General features: G+C 43.4%; 1 protein-coding gene across 8 annotated transcripts in view; it reads right to left on the bottom strand.

Annotated features, from left to right (window-relative positions):
- The window catches only part of LOC138969207 (copper-transporting ATPase 1-like), a 73,173-nt gene that overhangs the window by 9,891 nt on the left and 43,668 nt on the right, over nucleotides 1-19,614 (bottom strand). For all 8 annotated transcript variants that reach the window (XM_070341941.1, XM_070341945.1, XM_070341944.1 and 5 more), the window contains 8 exons: nucleotides 13,076-13,210; nucleotides 12,160-12,351; nucleotides 11,688-11,870; nucleotides 9,764-9,980; nucleotides 7,989-8,144; nucleotides 6,510-6,652; nucleotides 3,778-3,981; nucleotides 3,317-3,434 (listed from right to left, as the gene is read on the bottom strand). In XM_070341941.1, coding sequence (XP_070198042.1) covers nucleotides 3,317-3,434; nucleotides 3,778-3,981; nucleotides 6,510-6,652; nucleotides 7,989-8,144; nucleotides 9,764-9,980; nucleotides 11,688-11,870; nucleotides 12,160-12,351; nucleotides 13,076-13,210 — 1,348 coding nt within the window. The remainder of the gene's footprint in view (nucleotides 1-3,316; nucleotides 3,435-3,777; nucleotides 3,982-6,509; nucleotides 6,653-7,988; nucleotides 8,145-9,763; nucleotides 9,981-11,687; nucleotides 11,871-12,159; nucleotides 12,352-13,075; nucleotides 13,211-19,614) is intronic.

Genomic DNA, 19,614 nt, shown 5'->3' with positions numbered 1-19,614 from the left:
GTCGGTCAGATCTATAGACGTGACCCAGTCCCCCGGCCGAAGGGCTTCTCTCACTGAGGCAGGCGTTTCCATCGTGAACTTCACGACACGCAGGAACCTGTTCAATGGCGACAAATCCAGAACAGGCCTCCACGCACCCGAGGCTTTGGGTACTACAAACAACCTGCCGTAAAAGCCTGGGGACCTGTGATCGATCACCTCCTCGATCGCGCCTTTTGAAAGGAGTGCAGCGACCTCTCCCTGAATAGCTGCTTTGGCCTCCGCGTCTCGCGGAAACACAAAAGGCGGCGGTATCCTGGACAGCGGTGCCTTCCCGTCTGCCCAGAGAAGACGAAATCCCGAACTGATCACCCCCAAAATCCACTGGCTGGACACCAAACGAATCCAGGCAGCGATGGCCCTGGAGGGGCCGCCCGCCACCACCAAGGTGGGGGCTAACGGGGCGATCTGCTCGGGAAGACATCATTGGGGGTGAGGCTTACGCCCCGACCCCCTAGAACCACCAAACGAACCCCTCTTCTGATAAGGGGCGCCACGCCCCCTGCCTCGAGAAGAGGAGTTCTGGTTCTGACTCTTGCCACCGCCCGAAAACGAAGGCTGAGCCTTGTTCTGCTGCTGAGGCTTACTGTGCGGTTTTTGAAAGCCCTGATGGGCGATCCTGGCAATCGCCAAATCCCTGGCGTCCTGGGTCTCTTTTTGCAACGCATCGAGAGACGAACGACTTACAAGAGAGCCGTCCTCAAAGGGAGAAAACCTCAGACTATCGATAGTTCCCTTGTCCCTGATCTTTGAGCCACTCAGAAAAGCAGCTCTGCGCGAAAGAATCGCATGAGTGTACAGCTTGGCTGAAAGCCCCATTTGCTCACGAGAGACCCTGGCTAAGGTAGCCAACAGCGTTGTAACGTCTTCCGCCGAAGCGTCATAACGAAACTCGAAAGGCTCAAGACTTGACGCAATCGATCTCGACAACGAACGCTGCAGTGACTCAGAGACCGAGGCCAATTCCAAAAGAGATCTCCCTGTCTCCTCAAGAGCCAACAGAGAGCCCTCCACATAGGGTACAGGTCTGTCTTTGCTATAACCGTCTTCCCTGAGAGACGCCAGATCCGGCGTAACAGGCAGAGCCGCTCTAGGGAGAGCAAAAGACTCCACCAAGTCAACAGGCTGCGGCACCAGCTTGAAATTGCGGAGAGCAGCTGCACCAGGCACCACTTGTCCTGATTGAGCCAGCCACGACGTGGCCGAATCAGGTGCGTCCCCATGTTGCACCAACAAAGGCATTGGGACCACCTGATTATACGACTGAGAATTCTTCTTCATGACTTTCGACATCTCATACGCAACAGCGGGCGATTCGAGAAATTTGAAAGAACATTTCTTCTCTTTCGCACTGCGAAAGTCTCCAAGTGCAGAGGGAGGAGGAACCACAAAAGACTTAGATTCCACCACCCCCTCTTCAAAATATCTTGAAGCCGTCTCGGCCGCAGATGCCACCGCATCAGAAAGCCTAAACGGAATTTTGAACTCGGTACCTTCGACTGCCGCGGAAGCACCGTCTTCAGAACAGCCGTCCGGCATTAACATGCCATCCGTCAGCTGGTCCCCTGCTTGACTCCCATAGTCAAACAAAGAGCCAGCCACACTGCCCCCTTCCTGCCCCCCGGGCGGAAGCGAAAGACGCGCACCCTTACCACATTCTAAAGAAGCGGATGGTTGCGACAAATCTTCCGTTCGCTCTCCAAGGTTCTTAACCGCCACCGACCTGCTGCCAATGCAGTCAGAGCCAGCCTCAGCTTCAGAACTTTCACCCACAAAGCCAGAGCCCGGAGTTACTTTCTCTTGGAAACGCTCTACCCTTTCTCCGGAGAACCCGGATACTTGGGTAGAAGACATACCTTTAATGTGGCGAGAACCACCAGCAGCCGGGCCGCACGCCACCAGCGTAGGCCTGGTACCATCCTGAGACGCATGAACCTCAGCCCGAGTAACAGTGGCCGAAGGCAAAGGGCGAACGTCGGCCAGAGACGACACACCAGCCACACCCGCAGGCAGTGACCGGAACTCCGCCCGCGTGGACGCCACCTCCTCCGCCAAGGACGAGACCTGTGAGCTTAAAGAAAGTAACAGAGACGCCACGTCCACAGACGCAAGGCCGGGAATCACAGACACCGAAGCCGCCTTAGCGGGCTTATCAGCACGAGACAACTTGTCTAAAGTTTTATCAGTGGGCTTATCAGCACGAGACAACTTGTCTAAAGTTTTGTCAGTCACATTCGCCGAAGTAGGCATGTCAATCAAAACATCGGTAATCTTTTGCAACGACGGTTCCAGAACCGAAACATGTGCCTGGCCGGGAGCATTAGCTTTCCTAGGCGTTTTCTTAGAAGGCGGAGACTCAGCAGCTACTTGCTTAGACGAGTGCCGCTTCTTGGCGCTATCCGCCATGACCAAAACAACTCACGAAAAATTTTGTAAACAAGAAAATTTTCACAAGTTCAAATTACAGGTCAAAACGCCCACAAACACAAACAAAAAACAAGAACGACCTCACCTCAATATGTAGAGAAGCGAAGACAAGCTAGAAGAAACCAAGAGGTAAATGACCAAGTCCGCAGACGAAGTGTCAAAAGGCTGAACACAGCCAGAGCGTACAAAAACGCGACCAGTCTCACTGCTCGCTGAGTATGGAATGATGCATATGGCGGCGTATGCGCGCGCATACGGAAGTCGGAAGTATGTATTAATATGGCCTTATGGGATTGGTCACTCTTTTTTTAGAGGGGCTTCCCTTGGTTACCAAGGGGATGCGTACAGCGTTACCGGCACTGAACTAGGGTTAATTGCTATATGTGAGTTGGGTAAGATATGTAATTTAATGCCTTTTTAGTAGATTTTTCTCTGCCTGTTTCTCATACTCTTCTGTCCTACTATCCTTCAAAGAAACATTCAATAGAAGCAAATTAATTTTACAATCCAAAAGACACCATGACAGACATGTTCTAACCAAGTTAGAGCAACACTTGAAATGTGCAATAGACTGTGAATCATTTCAACTACATGTATGCAACTGAAGTGTAACCCCCCTTTTAACGATCTCCAAAAATCTGAGAAAATCAAGTCAAGTCAAGGCTAACTGTTTTGGTATTATATAATTTATTTGATTTTGTTGATTTGTTTTACCCATGGTATGTTTTGGTTGCGTATGATTTGAGTGCATGGACGCCTTTTAAACTACAACATCAGGGCAAATACTCAACCTACAATTAAATCAAATATTCTTTACTGTGGGTTCCATAAAACAAGATGAGGGACATACCAGCAGCAATGGGGATGCCAAGTAAGTTGTAGAGACAGGCAAAGAAGAAGTTCATATAGATGCGTTCAACTGTTTTTCTTGACAGTTTAATGGCAGCGAAAACATCCAAGAGGTTGCTCTGCACACATAAATGATAAAAACATTTTCAATGATACACATATCCTCTCTCTCTCTTTTCCGCTCAGTGGCTCAATCTTTCTTTCTTTACCATGACATCTCCTACCCATTGTTTTGAATATATATAGAATCAAAGAAAGAAATAAAGAATAAGAGAGAGAGAGAGAGAGAGAGAGAGAGAGAGAGAGAGAGAGAGAGAGAGACAGACAGAAACTGAGAGACAGAGACTATGAGACAAACAGAGACTAACAGACAGACAGACAGACAGACAGACAGACAGACAGACACAGATACAGAGACAGTGGCAAAGAGAGAAGAAAGCAACCACATTCTTAATAACTTACATTCATGAGAACAATGTCGGCAGCCTCCACAGCCACGTCAGTGCCAGTGCCTATAGCGATGCCGACGTCAGCCTGAGCTAGGGCCGGCGAATCATTCACTCCGTCTCCAACCATGGCCACCTTGTGACCCTCTGCCTGCAGCTGACGAATCTTCTTCACCTTGTGGGATGGCAACACCTCCGCAAACACCTTCTTTATTCCAATCTGAACAAAAAAATGCACAGGGTATGCAAAAGAATTGTTTACCTTTTCCTAACACCTCCGCAAACACCTTGATTCCAATCTGAACCATAAAATGTATAGGGTATCCAAAAGAATAGTTCATCTTTTCTTAACTCGTGTTCTTTCTGAGCATATTATTGTTTCCCACAAATCTCACTCCTTCCTTCTGTGATTTCACCTGAACACTCCGGTCTCACTTGCCTGTGAAATGTTATCATTCAGCTAAAACCCCTCAAAGAAAGAAGCAAAATTACAACAATAGAAGCTTTGAAGACTGCCACACCGAACAAGAAGGGCAAAGCCCATACGACTCACATGCTTGACCTAAACCTAGCAATGACATCATACACTAAGAACTGCTTTACACATTTTTCCTACCAAAATACATGTGACCTTGACCCAAGGTCAAGGTCATCCAAGGTCATGCAACACAAAGCTGTTAATTCAAGACATAGGAAGTACAATGGTGCTTATTGGCTCTTTCTACCATGAGATATGGTCACTTTTAGTGGTTCACTACCTTATTTTGGTCACATTTCATAAGGGTCAAAGTGACCTTGACCTTGATCATATGTGACCAAATGTGTCTCATGATGAAAGCATAACATGTGCCCCACATAATTTTTAAGTTTGAAACAGTTATCTTCCATAGTTCAGGGTCAAGGTCACTTCAAAATATGTATACAATCCAACTTTGAAGAGCTCCTGTGACCTTGACCTTGAAGCAAGGTAAACCAAACTGGTATCAAAAGATGGGGCTTACTTTGCCCTATATATCATATATAGGTGAGGTATTCAATCTCAAAAACTTCAGAGAAAATGGGAACAAGAAGGGCAAAGCCCATACGACTCACATGCTTGACCTCGACCTTTAGGGTAACTAAACCTAGCAATGACATCATACACTAAGAACTGCTTTACACATTTTTCCTACCAAAATACATGTGACCTTGACCCAAGGTCAAGGTCATCCAAGGTCATGCAACACAAAGCTGTTAATTCAAGACATAGGAAGTACAATGGTGCTTATTGGCTCTTTCTACCATGAGATATGGTCACTTTTAGTGGTTCACTACCTTATTTTGGTCACATTTCATAAGGGTCAAAGTGACCTTGACCTTGATCATATGTGACCAAATGTGTCTCATGATGAAAGCATAACATGTGCCCCACATAATTTTTAAGTTTGAAACGGTTATCTTCCATAGTTCAGGGTCAAGGTCACTTCAAAATATGTATACAATCCAACTTTGAAGAGCTCCTGTGACCTTGACCTTGAAGCAAGGTAAACCAAACTGGTATCAAAAGATGGGGCTTACTTTGCCCTATATATCATATGTAGGTGAGGTATTCAATCTCAAAAACTTCAGAGAAAATGGGGAAAATGTGAAAAATAGCCGTTTTTTAGGCAACATTTATGGCCCCTGCGACCTTGACCTTGAAGCAAGGTCAAGATGCTATGTATGTTTTTTGGGGCCTTGTCATCATACACCATCTTGCCAAATTTGGTACTGATAGACTGAATAGTGTCCAAGAAATATCCAACGTTAAAGTTTTCCGGACGTCCGGACGTCCGGACGTCCGGACGGACGGACGGACGACTCGGGTGAGTACATAGACTCACTTTTGCTTCGCATGTGAGTCAAAAATGTGAAAAATAGCTGTTTTTTAGACAACATTTATGGCCCCTGCGACCTTGACCTTGAAGCAAGGTCAAGATGCTATGTATGTTTTTTGGGGCCTTGTCATCATACACCATCTTGCCAAATTTGGTACTGATAGACTGAATAGTGTCCAAGAAATATCCAACGTTAAAGTTTTCCGGACGGCCGGCCGGCCGGACGGACGGACGGACGGACGGACGACTCGGGTGAGTACATAGACTCACTTTTGCTTCGCATGTGAGTCAAAAAGGAAACAATCTTTACAATCATAACCTTGGTATTCAAGCAGGTAGTTAGTGAAATGAATAAGACAAATCAAAGCATAGAATGTGACAAAATAAACTGCTATGAAGAAATTTGAATCTGCCTATAAACACCAACTTAGCATGGCTCTCTTTCTCCTACCTTCAATTTTATTTACAAATCTTCTTATCATTATTCTTAATCTTGTTCTTTAAATTTTAATTCTAAGAGCCATGTCAGTCTTAGTCTATATTTGATAGTAGACATCCTTTTTTGGCACAGGCAAGAAATACTTGCAGCTAGCCACTTGCTTGCCAAGATAATGAGGGTGTCTATGGAATGATTTTGTGTAAGCCAAGCAAGAAATTAAATACCACTGGTTTAACACAAAAAGATTCAACTGCAATCGACGGTGAACAGCCAAGTTTTCTCGTGCAGTGAGTACCTCCAAAGAGACGCTTGCCTATATATATATACTCTTGTCAAATCCAAGCCTTACTTGTGGTGAGCAGTCCCCCCTTAAAAACTACTTCCTAGCTTCACTAACCAAAAAGCGCCATTCTGGTGGCTAAGAAACGGAGGTCAGATGTTTTGCCTGTCTACCTGCTTAGCAATGGCCCGTGCCGTTTTCTTGTTGTCGCCCGTCAGGAGGATAATCTCTGGCACCAACTTCTTCAGCTCATGGATGGCAACATGGGCCTCCGACTTGACTGTGTCTGCTACCGCCAGCATGGAAACAATCACACCTGTCCTCACAAAAATGTACAAAGTTTGACATGACAGTCATCACCATTATGATTTTGTTTACTGTACGCTCTAGAACCAAAAGAAAGAATTGATTCACTGTCTCAAGAACTAAAAAACTAAACAAATAAACTATGCTTAACTATGCTACAGACTGGGTGGCCGAGTGGTAACGCACTTGCGCTCGGAAGCGAGAGGTTGCGAGTTCGACCCTGGGTCAGGGCGTTAGCAATTTTCTCCCCCCTTTCCTAACCTAGGTGGTGGGTTCAAGTGCTAGTCTTTCGGATGAGACGAAAAACCGAGGTCCCTTCGTGTACACTACATTGGGGTGTGCACGTTAAAGATCCCACGATTGACAAAAGGGTCTTTCCTGGCAAAATTGTATAGGCATAGATAAAAAAATGTCCACCAAAATACCCGTGTGACTTGGAATAATAGGCCGTGAAAAGTAGGATATGCGCCGAAATGGTTGCGATCTGCTGGTCGATGTGAATGCGTGATGTATTGTGTAAAAAATTCCATCTCACACGGCATAAATAGATCCCTGCGCCTTGAGTCCGAGTCTGGAGATACGCGCGCGATATAAGACTTCATATAACATCACACAAAAATAAGCAATGCTCATGCCCATAAAAAGTAAACTAAAAAAAACTAAACAAATAAACTATGCTTAACAAAAATATAAGCTACTAGATGAATACCCGCTTCGCCGGGTACGGCTTCGCCGGGAAGAAGTCGAGCCGAATACCCGGCTGCGCCGGGGACCCGGCTTTGAAGCCGGCGCACCGCACGAAGGAAGGGAGATAAACGCGCAAAACACTGGAGAAGATAAGGAAGAGTAATACCCGGCTTCGCCGGGACAGTGACCTTCTAAAAATAGTATAACGGGAATATGGATTGAGCGTTGTCGACAGTGACCTTCTAAAAATAGAAACGGGAATATGGATTGACGCCACACGAAGGAAGGGAGATAAACGCAAAACACTGTAGAAGATAAGGAAGAGTTAGTGGGAATGGGTCTGGGAAGATGAACAGAAAAACCAAAATCGGTTCAGCGCTGCGCGCTGAGAGCAAGTGTTGAAATATCTCATCGACCAGGTTGTGTCCGGGGTGTACCTGAATATGGCCACCAAATTTGAAACAGATCCATCGAGAACCTTGGGCGTGCATCGCGAACACACAGACACACACACACACACAGACACAAGTCGTATATATATATAGATGCTCATGCCATAAAATAAAAGATGCAGACACACACACACACACACACAAACACACACACACACACACACAGAAACAAACACTTGTGGGCAAATGATGAAAGAGTGTTGTTACCATCAACAGTGCAGAGAACTGCAGTATGACCCTGATTCTCATGCTCTGTCATCACCTCATCCATTTCCTCTGTCACCGTCAGACCGTTTCGATTCATCCACTCCCGGTTTCCGATCAGCACTTCGTACGTTGCCGGTGCCACTGCTCCCGCCAGATCTGCCACACAAGCAAATAATGTGTATCTACAGCAAGGAACTGACAAAATTAATGCATATACACACAGGCAAATACTGACTGCATGTGTACAGCATGCAGGAGTGGGACTCTCTTGTGATGAAAAAAGAGGAAATCCCTTTTTTTAGGGGGGGTTCGGGGGCATGCTCCCCCGAATTTTTTTTAAATGGTACATTAAAATCTGTGCAATCTGGTGCATTCTGAGACTAAAATTCAACTCATTTGGATCGGGTAAAAAAGACATCCCCCCCCCAAAAAAAAACCCCAAAAAAACACACTTTCACACAACCATGTTAACATTGTAAATGTGCATACTCACATAATGAACCATGTATCCATAATCCAATACTGGCAATAGTATGATCCAAGTGACGCCCCAATGCATTGAAGCTCAAAATTACTAATAGTAACAGTTATCAGGAGTTTTCAGTCAGCACAATTTAACTCTCAAGCCTCCAGTGTTAATCTTCACTTCTCTCCATATCATTCAGTCAACAAGTTATAGATACTGTGATGAAATGGGACGCGGAAAAATAGATTACTCCAGCGGAAAAGTCCCACCCCTGAGCATGGAACAAGTTGGTTAGTTGGTTGTTGTTTTGTCATGTCCCGTCCACCTATTTGACTATTTGAGACCAATTCAATACCATGGAACCGACACAAAAAAGACTGCACGCATAAAGGTAAATCTCCACTGCACAATAACGTATCCTTCTTGCCAAACTGAATAAACTACTCCATGACAATGGAATGGATTAAAAATGATGTGCAACACTGAATATAATTCTTTGCTCACTACGTTTTCATTATCACAAGCCTTTTTAATTTAAGACAAAGATTGCCAAACAGACTCGATAAATTAATACCTGAGAAATGTACACACTCACCGAAATTGTCATGACAATAATGTTTTGTTGTGAACAATTCTCATGTAGTAAAATTAATGTGAATCAATATTGTCAGGCCTGTGGTCATAAACGCCCAACTTTCTTTGATACCTTCTTTTGACTATGTTTGTATACTTACTGTGTGTTTGAAATTAGCCTGCATTCAAGTTTAACCCACACTGTGAACATCAACATTCACAATAGGACCAGAACTAACAATTATCCCCCTCCCAACTTTTTTCCTTCTTCTTCAGCGTTCGACGGTTGTGTCACTCGTAGTCTTAGGCCTGCTGATGTTATGAACTGGCAAGTTGGATGCAGATCTTCCACAGTTCCCCACAGTGTTGCATCTCCCATGTTGTTGAACAGACGAATTCCAAAAATAGTACTGTCGGGTTTGTATGTGTTTAGGGAGAGTGTAGAAGATAAGGAAGAGTTAGTGGGAATGGGTCTGGGAAGATGAACAGAAAAACCAAAATCGGTTCAGCGCTGCCTAGGGCCAATTACTAGTGACGCAAGTGAAGAAAACACATGCTCCCATCCACGTATTTCACACACACCCCTCGCTAGTGATTGGCCCCTCCAATGTCTGGCAGAGGTTTTGCAAGAAAAGGTCACTCTTCCAAAACCCATACAAACCTGGGGGGAGTTGTTTCCAAAAATGATCAACTGTGTTCTTGTCGCCATGCACTACCCTGCAGCATTACAACTCACCGTCAATCTGCAAGGCCTGGTGCAGACTGTCGGACGGCTGACTGGACTTGGAGTCGATGCGGATGACCAAACTGCCCTGCTTGTTGCGGCGGTTCCTCACACCGTCCATGTCCAGCCCCGTCAGCAGGGATTCGATCCCGGACGCCTTGCACTTGAGGCCGCACCCTGGCACAGCCTTGAAGTCTGTCGTTTTGCCCAGCACCGCTGCCTCTAGAGTCTGACGGTACACAGTGGGTGTTGATCAATGCAGCAGGCAATGTTTACTGTGGAACCCCCCTTTTAAAACTTGAAACACATATTAGAAAATTCAAGGGAGGGAGTTTAGACTACATGGAGGTATAGTGACAGAAATTCTGAACAGAAAATCTAAAAAAATAAGGGGGGAGGTCTTAAAAGGGGGAATAACGGGTACGGGGTGGTTAGGGGGGCTTAAAAGGGGGAATAACGGGTAGGTTAGGGGGGCTAAAAAAGGGGAATAACGGGTACGGGTAGGTTAGGGGGGCTTAAAAGGGGGAATAACGGGTACGGGTAGGTTAGGGGGTCTTAAAAGGGGGAATAACGGGTACGGGTAGGCTAGGGGGGCTTAAAAGGGGGAATAACGGGTACGGGTAGGTTAGGGGGGCTAAAAAGGGGGAATAACGGGTACGGGTAGGTTAGGGGGTCTTGAAAGGGGGAATAACGGGTACGGGTAGGTTAGGGGGGCTTAAAAGGGGGAATAACGGGTACGGGTAGGTTAGGGGGTCTTAAAAGGGGGAATAACGGGTACGGGTAGGTTAGGGGGGCTTAAAAGGGGGAATAACGGGTACGGGTAGGTTAAGGGGTCTTAAAAGGGGGAATAACGGGTAGGTTAGGGGGGCTTAAAAGGGGGAATAACGGGTACGGGTAGGTTAGGGGGGCTTAAAAGGGGGAATAACGGGTACGGGTAGGTTAGGGGGGCTAAAAAGAGGGAATAACGGGTACGGGTAGGTTAGGGGGTCTTAAAAGGGGGAATAACAGGTACGGGTAGGTTAGGGGGTCTTAAAAGGGGGAATAACGGGTACGGGTAAGTTAGGGGGTCTTAAAAGGGGGAATAACGGGTACGGGTAGGTTAGGGGGGCTTAAAAGGGGGAATAACGGGTACGGGTAGGTTAGGGGGGCTAAAAAGGGGGAATAACAGGTACGGGTAGGTTAGGGGGGCTAAAAAGGGGGAATAACGGGTACGGGTAGGTTAGGGGGTCTTAAAAGGGGGAATAACGGGTACGGGTAGGTTAGGGGGGGCTTAAAAGGGGGAATAACGGGTACGGGTAGGTTAGGGGGGCTTAAAAGGGGGAATAAAGGGTACGGGTAGGTTAGGGGGGCTTAAAAGGGGGAATAACGGGTACGGGTAGGTTAGGGGGTCTTAAAAGGGGGAATAACGGGTACGGGTAGGATAGGGGGGCTTAAAAGGGGGAATAACGGGTACGGGTAGGTTAGGGGGTCTTAAAAGGGGGAATAACGGGTACGTTAGGGGGGCTTAAAAGGGGGAATAACGGGTACGGGTAGGTTAGGGGGGCTAAAAAGGGGGAATAACAGGTACGGGTAGGTTAGGGGGTCTTAAAAGGGGGAATAACGGGTACGGGTAGGTTAGGGGGTCTTAAAAGGGGGAATAACGGGTACGGGTAGGTTAGGGGGTCTTAAAAGGGGGAATAACGGGTACGGGTAGGTTAGGGGGGCTTAAAGGGGGTTTGCACTGTATTCTACTCTTCAACTCTTTCTCTCACTCGCACGTGCTAGATGCTTTCTCCACTCACAGACAGACAGACAGGGACATGGAGAGATTATAATGCCAGATCTCTATACCAGTACTTCTGTCCAAGTCAATGCTTACACATTGCCTGGCTAGCTAGGACAGTCATACAGAGACAAATGGCAAAATACACAGCATTCATTTAATAAAAAGACCTACCTCCTTGGCATACTTGACGATAGCAGAAGCGATGGGGTGTTCACTGCTGGCCTCAGCAGTGCCACAGATTGCGATCATCTTGACGAAAGAACACACCGAGTCTGTCACAAACATGGACACACGCGCAACTCGGGGCACGCCGTGTGTTACTGTGCCAGTCTTGTCAAACACGATGCAACGCACCTGCACGCAAAGCATAAGGATAAGATTTCATATAGTCCTGTGAGGTTACCCTCATGGAAGTTCATGCTTTTTTACTGATAAAACCTAGCTGCAATATAGTACGGCGCTCCCCATTTTGTTTTTTTTCCCTGCACGCGTGTATTCATGTGTAAACACGTGTAAACATGTCATTTTTCCCTTTCATCTGTGTTAAACTATGGACACATGTACAGATCACAACCACATGCACTAGAAAGCATTTTTTTTCACAGAGATTTGGATTACCTGTCGAGAGAAACAATGTTCATACCTTGTGTGTGGTTTCTAGCGGCTCGCCTCCCTTGATGAGAATGCCGTTGAGTGCCCCGACCCCTGTCCCCACCATGACAGCAGTGGGTGTGGCCAGCCCGAGGGCACAGGGACAGGCGATGCTCAGCACCGTGATGGCGTACTGGAACGCCTTCTCGAAGATCATCTCGCTCTTTGACACTTCTCCGTTGTCCTAGTACATGAACAAAGAAAAGAATCATATTACCCAGTTTTCCCGAAAACGGAGTATGATAGCCTGAACGGTGCGGGGGGGGGGGGGGGGGGGGGGGTGCGTGTTGGAACCAGTCTCACACCTGAGGCAATAAGAAGCATTGACATGTACTCATGACTTTGAAAATAACATAGCCTTGCAATATGGTATTTATATTTGTGGATAAATCTCAAGCTTAGTGTCCCAAATTTACATTCCGCCGACAGTACGCCATGTAGCTATGTCCTTTGAACATGAAACACAAGTGACACAATTGGTCAAGAGATGGGAAATGACTCTCTCCATCAACAGTTCACTATGTAGTTATGTCCCTTGAACATGAAAAAACAACTGATACAGGCAGTCAAGAAATAGGAAACCTGAGAACTGCTAGTGAGCCAAAACAGCAACAACAAAGGGAAAAAAAAATAGTTAGCATGATTGTGAGGATTTTCATTCTCATCTTCTTATCATAATAAAAGAAATGAGAAGATCACTCCAAAGAGTTAATTCTACAGTTCTTTGTTTCACAAAAATGATACTCAGAAATTCTCACGAAAAACTTATGTGTGTCTAACATCGCAGCTAAAGAGAGAGATTGACAGCATGTGTGTTTTAGTGACCTCACCATGGAGTGTTCAGGTGTACATGGTACGCGTGTTCGTTGCAGTGGCCTTAAATTTACTATAAAGTCTTCATCACTTACCACAAAGTCTTCTTCAATGAGTTTAATGTCCACATATCCAGCGATGACCCAGCCCAGCAGCGTGATAGTGGACAGCGTACACACAATAGGCACAAAGATACCAGCTATCTTGTCTGCCAGATTCTGAATAGGGGCCTGCACGACAATGAAAAAAAAAGTGAAAATCACATCAAGTGCCCTCACCAAAAGAGCCATGGAAACAACCATTGTATCTGCGTTTCCATCAGCTGCACAAGATCCAAGAATACCTACCTATGATTTTACGATACAGTGAAACCCCCATTTTAAGACCTCCACAAATCTGAGAAAATCTGAGAAAATCTTAACAAGTCGCGTAAGGCAAAATTACAACATTTAGTCAATCTGTCGAACCCACAGAATAAAACTGAACGCACGGCATTTTTTTAAACCAAGATAAAACAGCTTCGTCAATCCACGCGGCAAGGAAGTCGCTCATTTTTTCCGTGCAACACGAAGTGAAACTGACATGCACGAATAGCGAAATAGCGTACTGCGGTAAGCAGGGAAGCGCGCTTTTTATATTTAGTCAAGTTTTGACTAAATATTTTAACATCGAGGGGGAATCGAAACGAGGGTCGTGGTGTATGTGCGTGTGTCTGTCTGTCTGTCTGTCTGTCTGTGTGTGTGTGTAGAGCGATTCAGACTAAACTACTGGACCGATCTTTATGAAATTTGACATGAGAGTTCCTGGGTATGAAATCCCCGAACGTTTTTTTCATTTTTTTGATAAATGTCTTTGATCAACTCAACTCAACTCAACTCAAATTTTATTGGCTTCAATTTTCAGAGAAGAATTTGTCTTGCGCTTGGGAGAAAGTAAGAGTATAACATATAAAAACAGCATTCATATCACATTTCATGTATCACACACAGTAATCACTAGTATAAGCCTACAATTATCACATTTGTACCTGTATCATACATGCAAATAAATAGTATCACATGACGTCATATCCGGCTTTTCGTGAAAGTTGAGGCGGCACTGTCACGCCCTCATTTTTCAACCAAATTGGTTGAAATTTTGGTCAAGTAATCTTCGACGAAGCCCAGACTTCGGTATTGCATTTCAGTGTGGTGGCTTAAAAATTAATTAATCACTTTGGTCATTAAAAATCTGAAAATTGTAAAAAAAAATAAAAATTTATAAAACGATCCAAATTTACGTTTATCTTATTCTCCATCATTTGCTGATTCCAAAAACATATAAATATGTTATATTTGGATTAAAATCAAGCTCTGAAAATTAAATATATAAAAATTATTATCAAAATTTTTTTTCGAAATCAATTTAAAAACACTTTCATCTTATTCCTTGTCGGTTCCTGATTCCAAAAACATATAGATATGATATGTTTGGATTAAAAACACGCTCAGAAAGTTAAAACGAAGAGAGGTACAGAAAAGCGTGCTATCCTTCTCAGCGCAACGAATACCCCGCTCTTCTTGTCAATTCCACGGGCACTGCCTTTGCCACGGGCGGTGGAGTGACGATGCTACGAGTATACGGTCTTGCTGCGTTGCGTTGCGTTCAGTTTCATTCTGTGAGTTCGACAGCTACTTGACTAAATATTGTATTTTCGCCTTACGCGACTTGTTTGTATTCTTTTTAACTTTCTGAGCTTGTTTCGAATACAACATATTATATGTATATGTTTTTGGAATCAGGAAATGATAAGGAATAAGATGAAATCATTTTTGGATCGATTTCTTAAATAATAATCGAAGTACTAATTAACCTATTTTCGTTAATTGTGATCACATTTTAAGAGTAAACATGATATATGTATATATTTTTAGATTCAAAATTTAATGAAGAATACGATACAATCAATTTTAAATCTGTTTGTGAAAAATCGATTTTAATGACAACTTTAATGAGCAAACTCATTAATTAACTTTTAAGCCTCCAAGATGAAATGCAATACCAGAGTCCGGGCTTCGTCGAAGATTACTTGACCAAAATTTAAACCAAATTGGATGAAAATTGAGAGCGTGACAGTGCTGCCTCAACTTTCACAAAAAGCCGGATATGACGTCATCAAAGATATTTATCCAAAAACTAAAAAAAAACGCCTGGAGATATAATACTCAGGAACTCTCATGTTTTTTTTTGTGGTTTTTTTTTCACTCTTTATTTTTTTTGGACCTCAGTTGCATGCAAGGCTGCTTCAACCCATCTTTTTTGCCTCTTTCGCCTTTTTTTTTTTTTTTCCTTTTTTTTGGGGGGGGGTTAAAGTTTTTTGTTCGACTTACTTTCATTTTATGTAATAAAATATTGGTGGGATATAAATTGTGAGAAATTTTCCATTGCAACACACGCAGGCACACTTCTTTTGTCACCTGTCGTGGTAACAACCACGTCTGTTCGACAAAAACAAAATCTAGTTTTTTTTCCAAAAATCGATTGCATGAGATTTTTCAATGCTACAATTCCGTTTTTTTCTTTAAATATAACTTGATTACCTTGGGTTTGCTTTTAAACACATTCAATTAATCTTCAATCATATCTACATTAACTATATGTGCTGGGTTGTCTACAATCCAATCTTTCCATTGTTTTGGAACTGCATTCATCACAGCGTTGTATTCAAAAAAGGTTATTGCAGGGTTTTGCTGCACAGTGATCTGTACATCTTCACATAACAGAAACTGATTTCTTTCAACATTCAACAAATCATTTATAACATTAAAAACCTTTCTGGCGCCATTTTACAAAATCCAACACTTTACCTTTAAACTGAATCAGTCTATTAAACAGTTGATTACCAACATCATTTCTGTCAACTTCCTCTAAACCTACTTTATTCTTATTATCAAGATATGTCAAAAATACCTCTTTCCAAAAATCATTTTGATCTTTTTCAATTCCTTGTAATTTCTTTTGTGTGCAATTAATTTTTGCCAAATGATTAAGATCTGTTAATTGTTGAATGTGCCATTTTGGGATTGCACTCCAATTTTCTCGACCTGCTTCATGCAACCGTCCAATCCAATTTAAATAAAACTCTTTCTGTATATCAAACATATTCATCATTTTCAATCCACCATGCTCATATTCAGACTCCATAATTTTCCTTTTTATCTTTTCAAAAGCTTTTTTATTACTATATTGTTTTTGCCATACAAATTTGTATAGTTTCGTGTTAAGCTGTGTGAGAACTTGCTTTGGAAGACCAACAGACTGCATAATATACACAAATGGGGAAGTCATAAACGTTTTAATAACTGTTATTTTTCCCTGTATACTGAGATCTCTTTTACTCCACTGTTTAATCATGGCATCAAGACTCTCCATTTTGAATTTCCAGTTTTCCTCGATGTCTTTTGCCATTTTACAACTACTAAATTTAATCCCTAAAATTGTAATGTCCTTAACAACGTGGAAAGGCAGATTAGGTTCCGTTGGTTCTGAGACTCCCCATTCTCAAAGCTTTCGTTTTATCTAAGTTTAATTGTAGCCCTGAGACTTTGCTAAATTGGTTCAATATGTTCATTGCCATGTTAGCATCATCTCGGTTTTTTAAAAACAGGGTTGTATCATCTGCCATTTGTTTTATTTTTATGACCGTACCATCCTGATTAATCATGTTCGGTGTAATTATTCCAACTATAGGGCTGTTTCTTATCTTAATTGCCAACAATTCTACTGCCAAGACGAAAGTCAACGGCGAAAACGGGCAAACCTTGTCGAATTCCACTAAATACGTTAAAACTCTCCGATAACCAACCTCCATGATTTATACAGCTTGTAGTACCTTTTATCAAAATCTCCACACACTTTTTAAAACTAGATTCAAATCCAAATCTGTCAAAAACATTAAGAAGTAGCGACTTTGATATACTGTCGAAAGCTTTTTTATAATCCAGGGCAAGCAGATAACCCGCTTTTCCACTAACATTAAAGTAATTAACCGCATCGTCAATCGTTCTAATCACTGTTGATATATTTCTGTCTTTTAGGTAACCAACCTGATCTACACTGATTAGTTCATTAATTACTGAACCCATTCTTCTTGCCAAAACTTTAGCTAGAATCTTATAATCAGTATTGGTTAAAGTAATTCAGGTCTCCAATTACTTAATCGTTCTCTATCCAAATCTTTTCCTTTATGCAATAATATTATCACCCCTTGATTTTGCGTATATGATAACTCTTCCCTTTCAAATGATTCCTTAAATGAATCAACAAGCAATCTGCTTATCTTGCTCCAAAATACTTTCATAAAATCAATAGGAATTCCATCAACCCCGGGGGCCGAGCCATTTTTCATGCTACACAGAGCGTCGGCTGCTTCTGCGGGAGTTACTAACCCCTCACATAAACGTGACTGTTCTTCACTAAAGCGTGGAACAAATTCTTGCGACAAAAAATCCAAACTATCTTTTACCGTATTTTCAGAATCAGTTTTCAGACTAAACAACCGTGTATAATATTCTTTTTGTTCTTGTAAAATCAATTTCTGGTCGGTTATTGTATCACCCGCTAAAGTGCTGAGGCGTGACATAATGTTTTTCTTCTTTTGTCTTTGCTAAAGTGCTGAGGCGTGACATAATGTTTTTCTTCTTTTGTCTTTTTTCTAAGTTACAAAAAAAATGGTGGTTTTTTCCCCCTCTTCTATCCACTTCACCCCAGCTCTAACCTGTGCACCCCTTGCTTTTTCTAATTCTAATAATTCTAACTTTTGTTTCAATTTTAATAATTCTGTTTGTAACCCATTATTTTCAATCTCATTAATCAATAATCTTTCCAGTTCTCTAAGGCGGGTTTGTAACCTGATTTCTTCATTTTTCCTATTACATGACTGTTTTTTACCAAATTCAATGCAGAAATTTCTTATCTGTACTTTTGCCAATTCCCATCTGTTTATTGCTGAGGCATCATTCTCGGCTTCTTCAACCAAAACATCCAGAAGTGAATTCATTTGTTCCAGAAAATGTTGATTTTTCAAATAACTGTTGTTGAACCGCCAGTAACCTGGACCTCTAATAAAATCGAAAATTTTTAATTAAATTTTGATTTAATATAATATACTTACCCAATTCTTATGAATGCATTGACTTTAGTCCCACATGCTAGATGTCGAAAAACCTCTCAAATTACCTGCCCTTAGTAGGGTGGTAACCAAGCTAAAAGCGACGCCATAGCCGTTGCTATGGCCTGACCTTGCTCGGTTACCCATAACACCCTGCGCACCACGTGAGCGCTAGCATCCGTCATGTTCATTCGAGACTATTAGTCAAACAAACCCCCAAGGACATAATCCAGCGGGGACGGATGGGAGGGTATTAACTATAAGAATTGGGTAAGTATATTATATTAAATCAAAATTTAATTAAAAATTTTCGATTTAATCACATATTCTTACTCCAATTCTTATGAATGCAGATTCCTCCTAAAGGTGGAGGGAACTTACTTATGTCCTTGTAAGCACCTGCCCTGCAGCCACCAAAGCCGGCAAAGCACTAGAGCCATCCAGCCGTGTGCAAGAGATGTCACGAAGGTAGAAGTTGATGAAAACATCGTCTGACTTCCAGTAAGCTGTCTGCAAGACATCACTTAATCGCCCTGAACGTAAGACGGCCACAGAGGACGCCCAGGCTCTGGCCTCATGTACTCGAGCTGATGTCAGAGGAAGGACTGAACGCCCCCCCCTCTCCTGAGAGAGCCACCACTCATAAGCTCGTCTAATGAGGGTCGCCACCCATCTTGCAAGGGTCAATTTCGATATGTCCCTGTCATATTTCGTGTTCAATGAAATGAACAAAAGTTTCTGGCTTTTGGCCCTAACCAACTGAGTGCGAGCCAAGTAAGACTTCAAGGCTCTGACTGGACAGTTAGCTAAGTCCGGATCGTGCGAAGCTAGGATAGTCCCAAGCGGGGGGACTCGGACCACGGGCGGGGATTGACCTGGCTTTTGATTTTTCGCGAGAAAGCCAGGCCGGAAATGAAGCGACATAGAACCATCGCGCTCAAACGCTATGTCTTCCGACAGACCCGACAAGGCATGTATCTCACTGCCTCGCCGAGCAGTAGCCAGAAGAAGCAGAAAAACCGTCTTGCGTGTTAAATCAGTCAGGCTAGCAGCCTGCAAAGGCTCAAACGCCGCAGAACGCAAATATTCTAAAACCAAAAACAAGTCCCATGCCGGGACAGAGGTCCGTCTCTGCGCTTCCTGGAGAGCGGCCCCTTTGATCACACTAGCAATCACTCCGTTAACGTTAATCAATCTGCCTATCTGTCTCAGAGTAGCAGATATAGCAGAACGTCGGACTCTCAAAGCAGAGGCCGAACTGCCCTGAGCAGACAAAAAAGAAAGATGATTTGCCACCTGTAACGAGCGCGGGGCCACAGCATTGACCCCCGTCTCCCTACACCACTTGGCCCAGGCGGCCCAATGGCAAGCATACACAGACGCAGTCGAGGACCTATGCGCCTTAAAAACCAAATCCAGCGTAGAGTCTGAAGCGCCGGATTTCCGCAGTTCCGACCTCACAGTCTCCAAACGTGTAGGCGCAGG

The sequence above is a fragment of the Littorina saxatilis genome, linkage group LG6 (genome assembly GCF_037325665.1).
Source record: "Littorina saxatilis isolate snail1 linkage group LG6, US_GU_Lsax_2.0, whole genome shotgun sequence".
Lineage (NCBI taxonomy): Eukaryota > Metazoa > Mollusca > Gastropoda > Littorinimorpha > Littorinidae > Littorina > Littorina saxatilis.
This window is presented reverse-complemented; position numbering and strand designations above follow the sequence as displayed.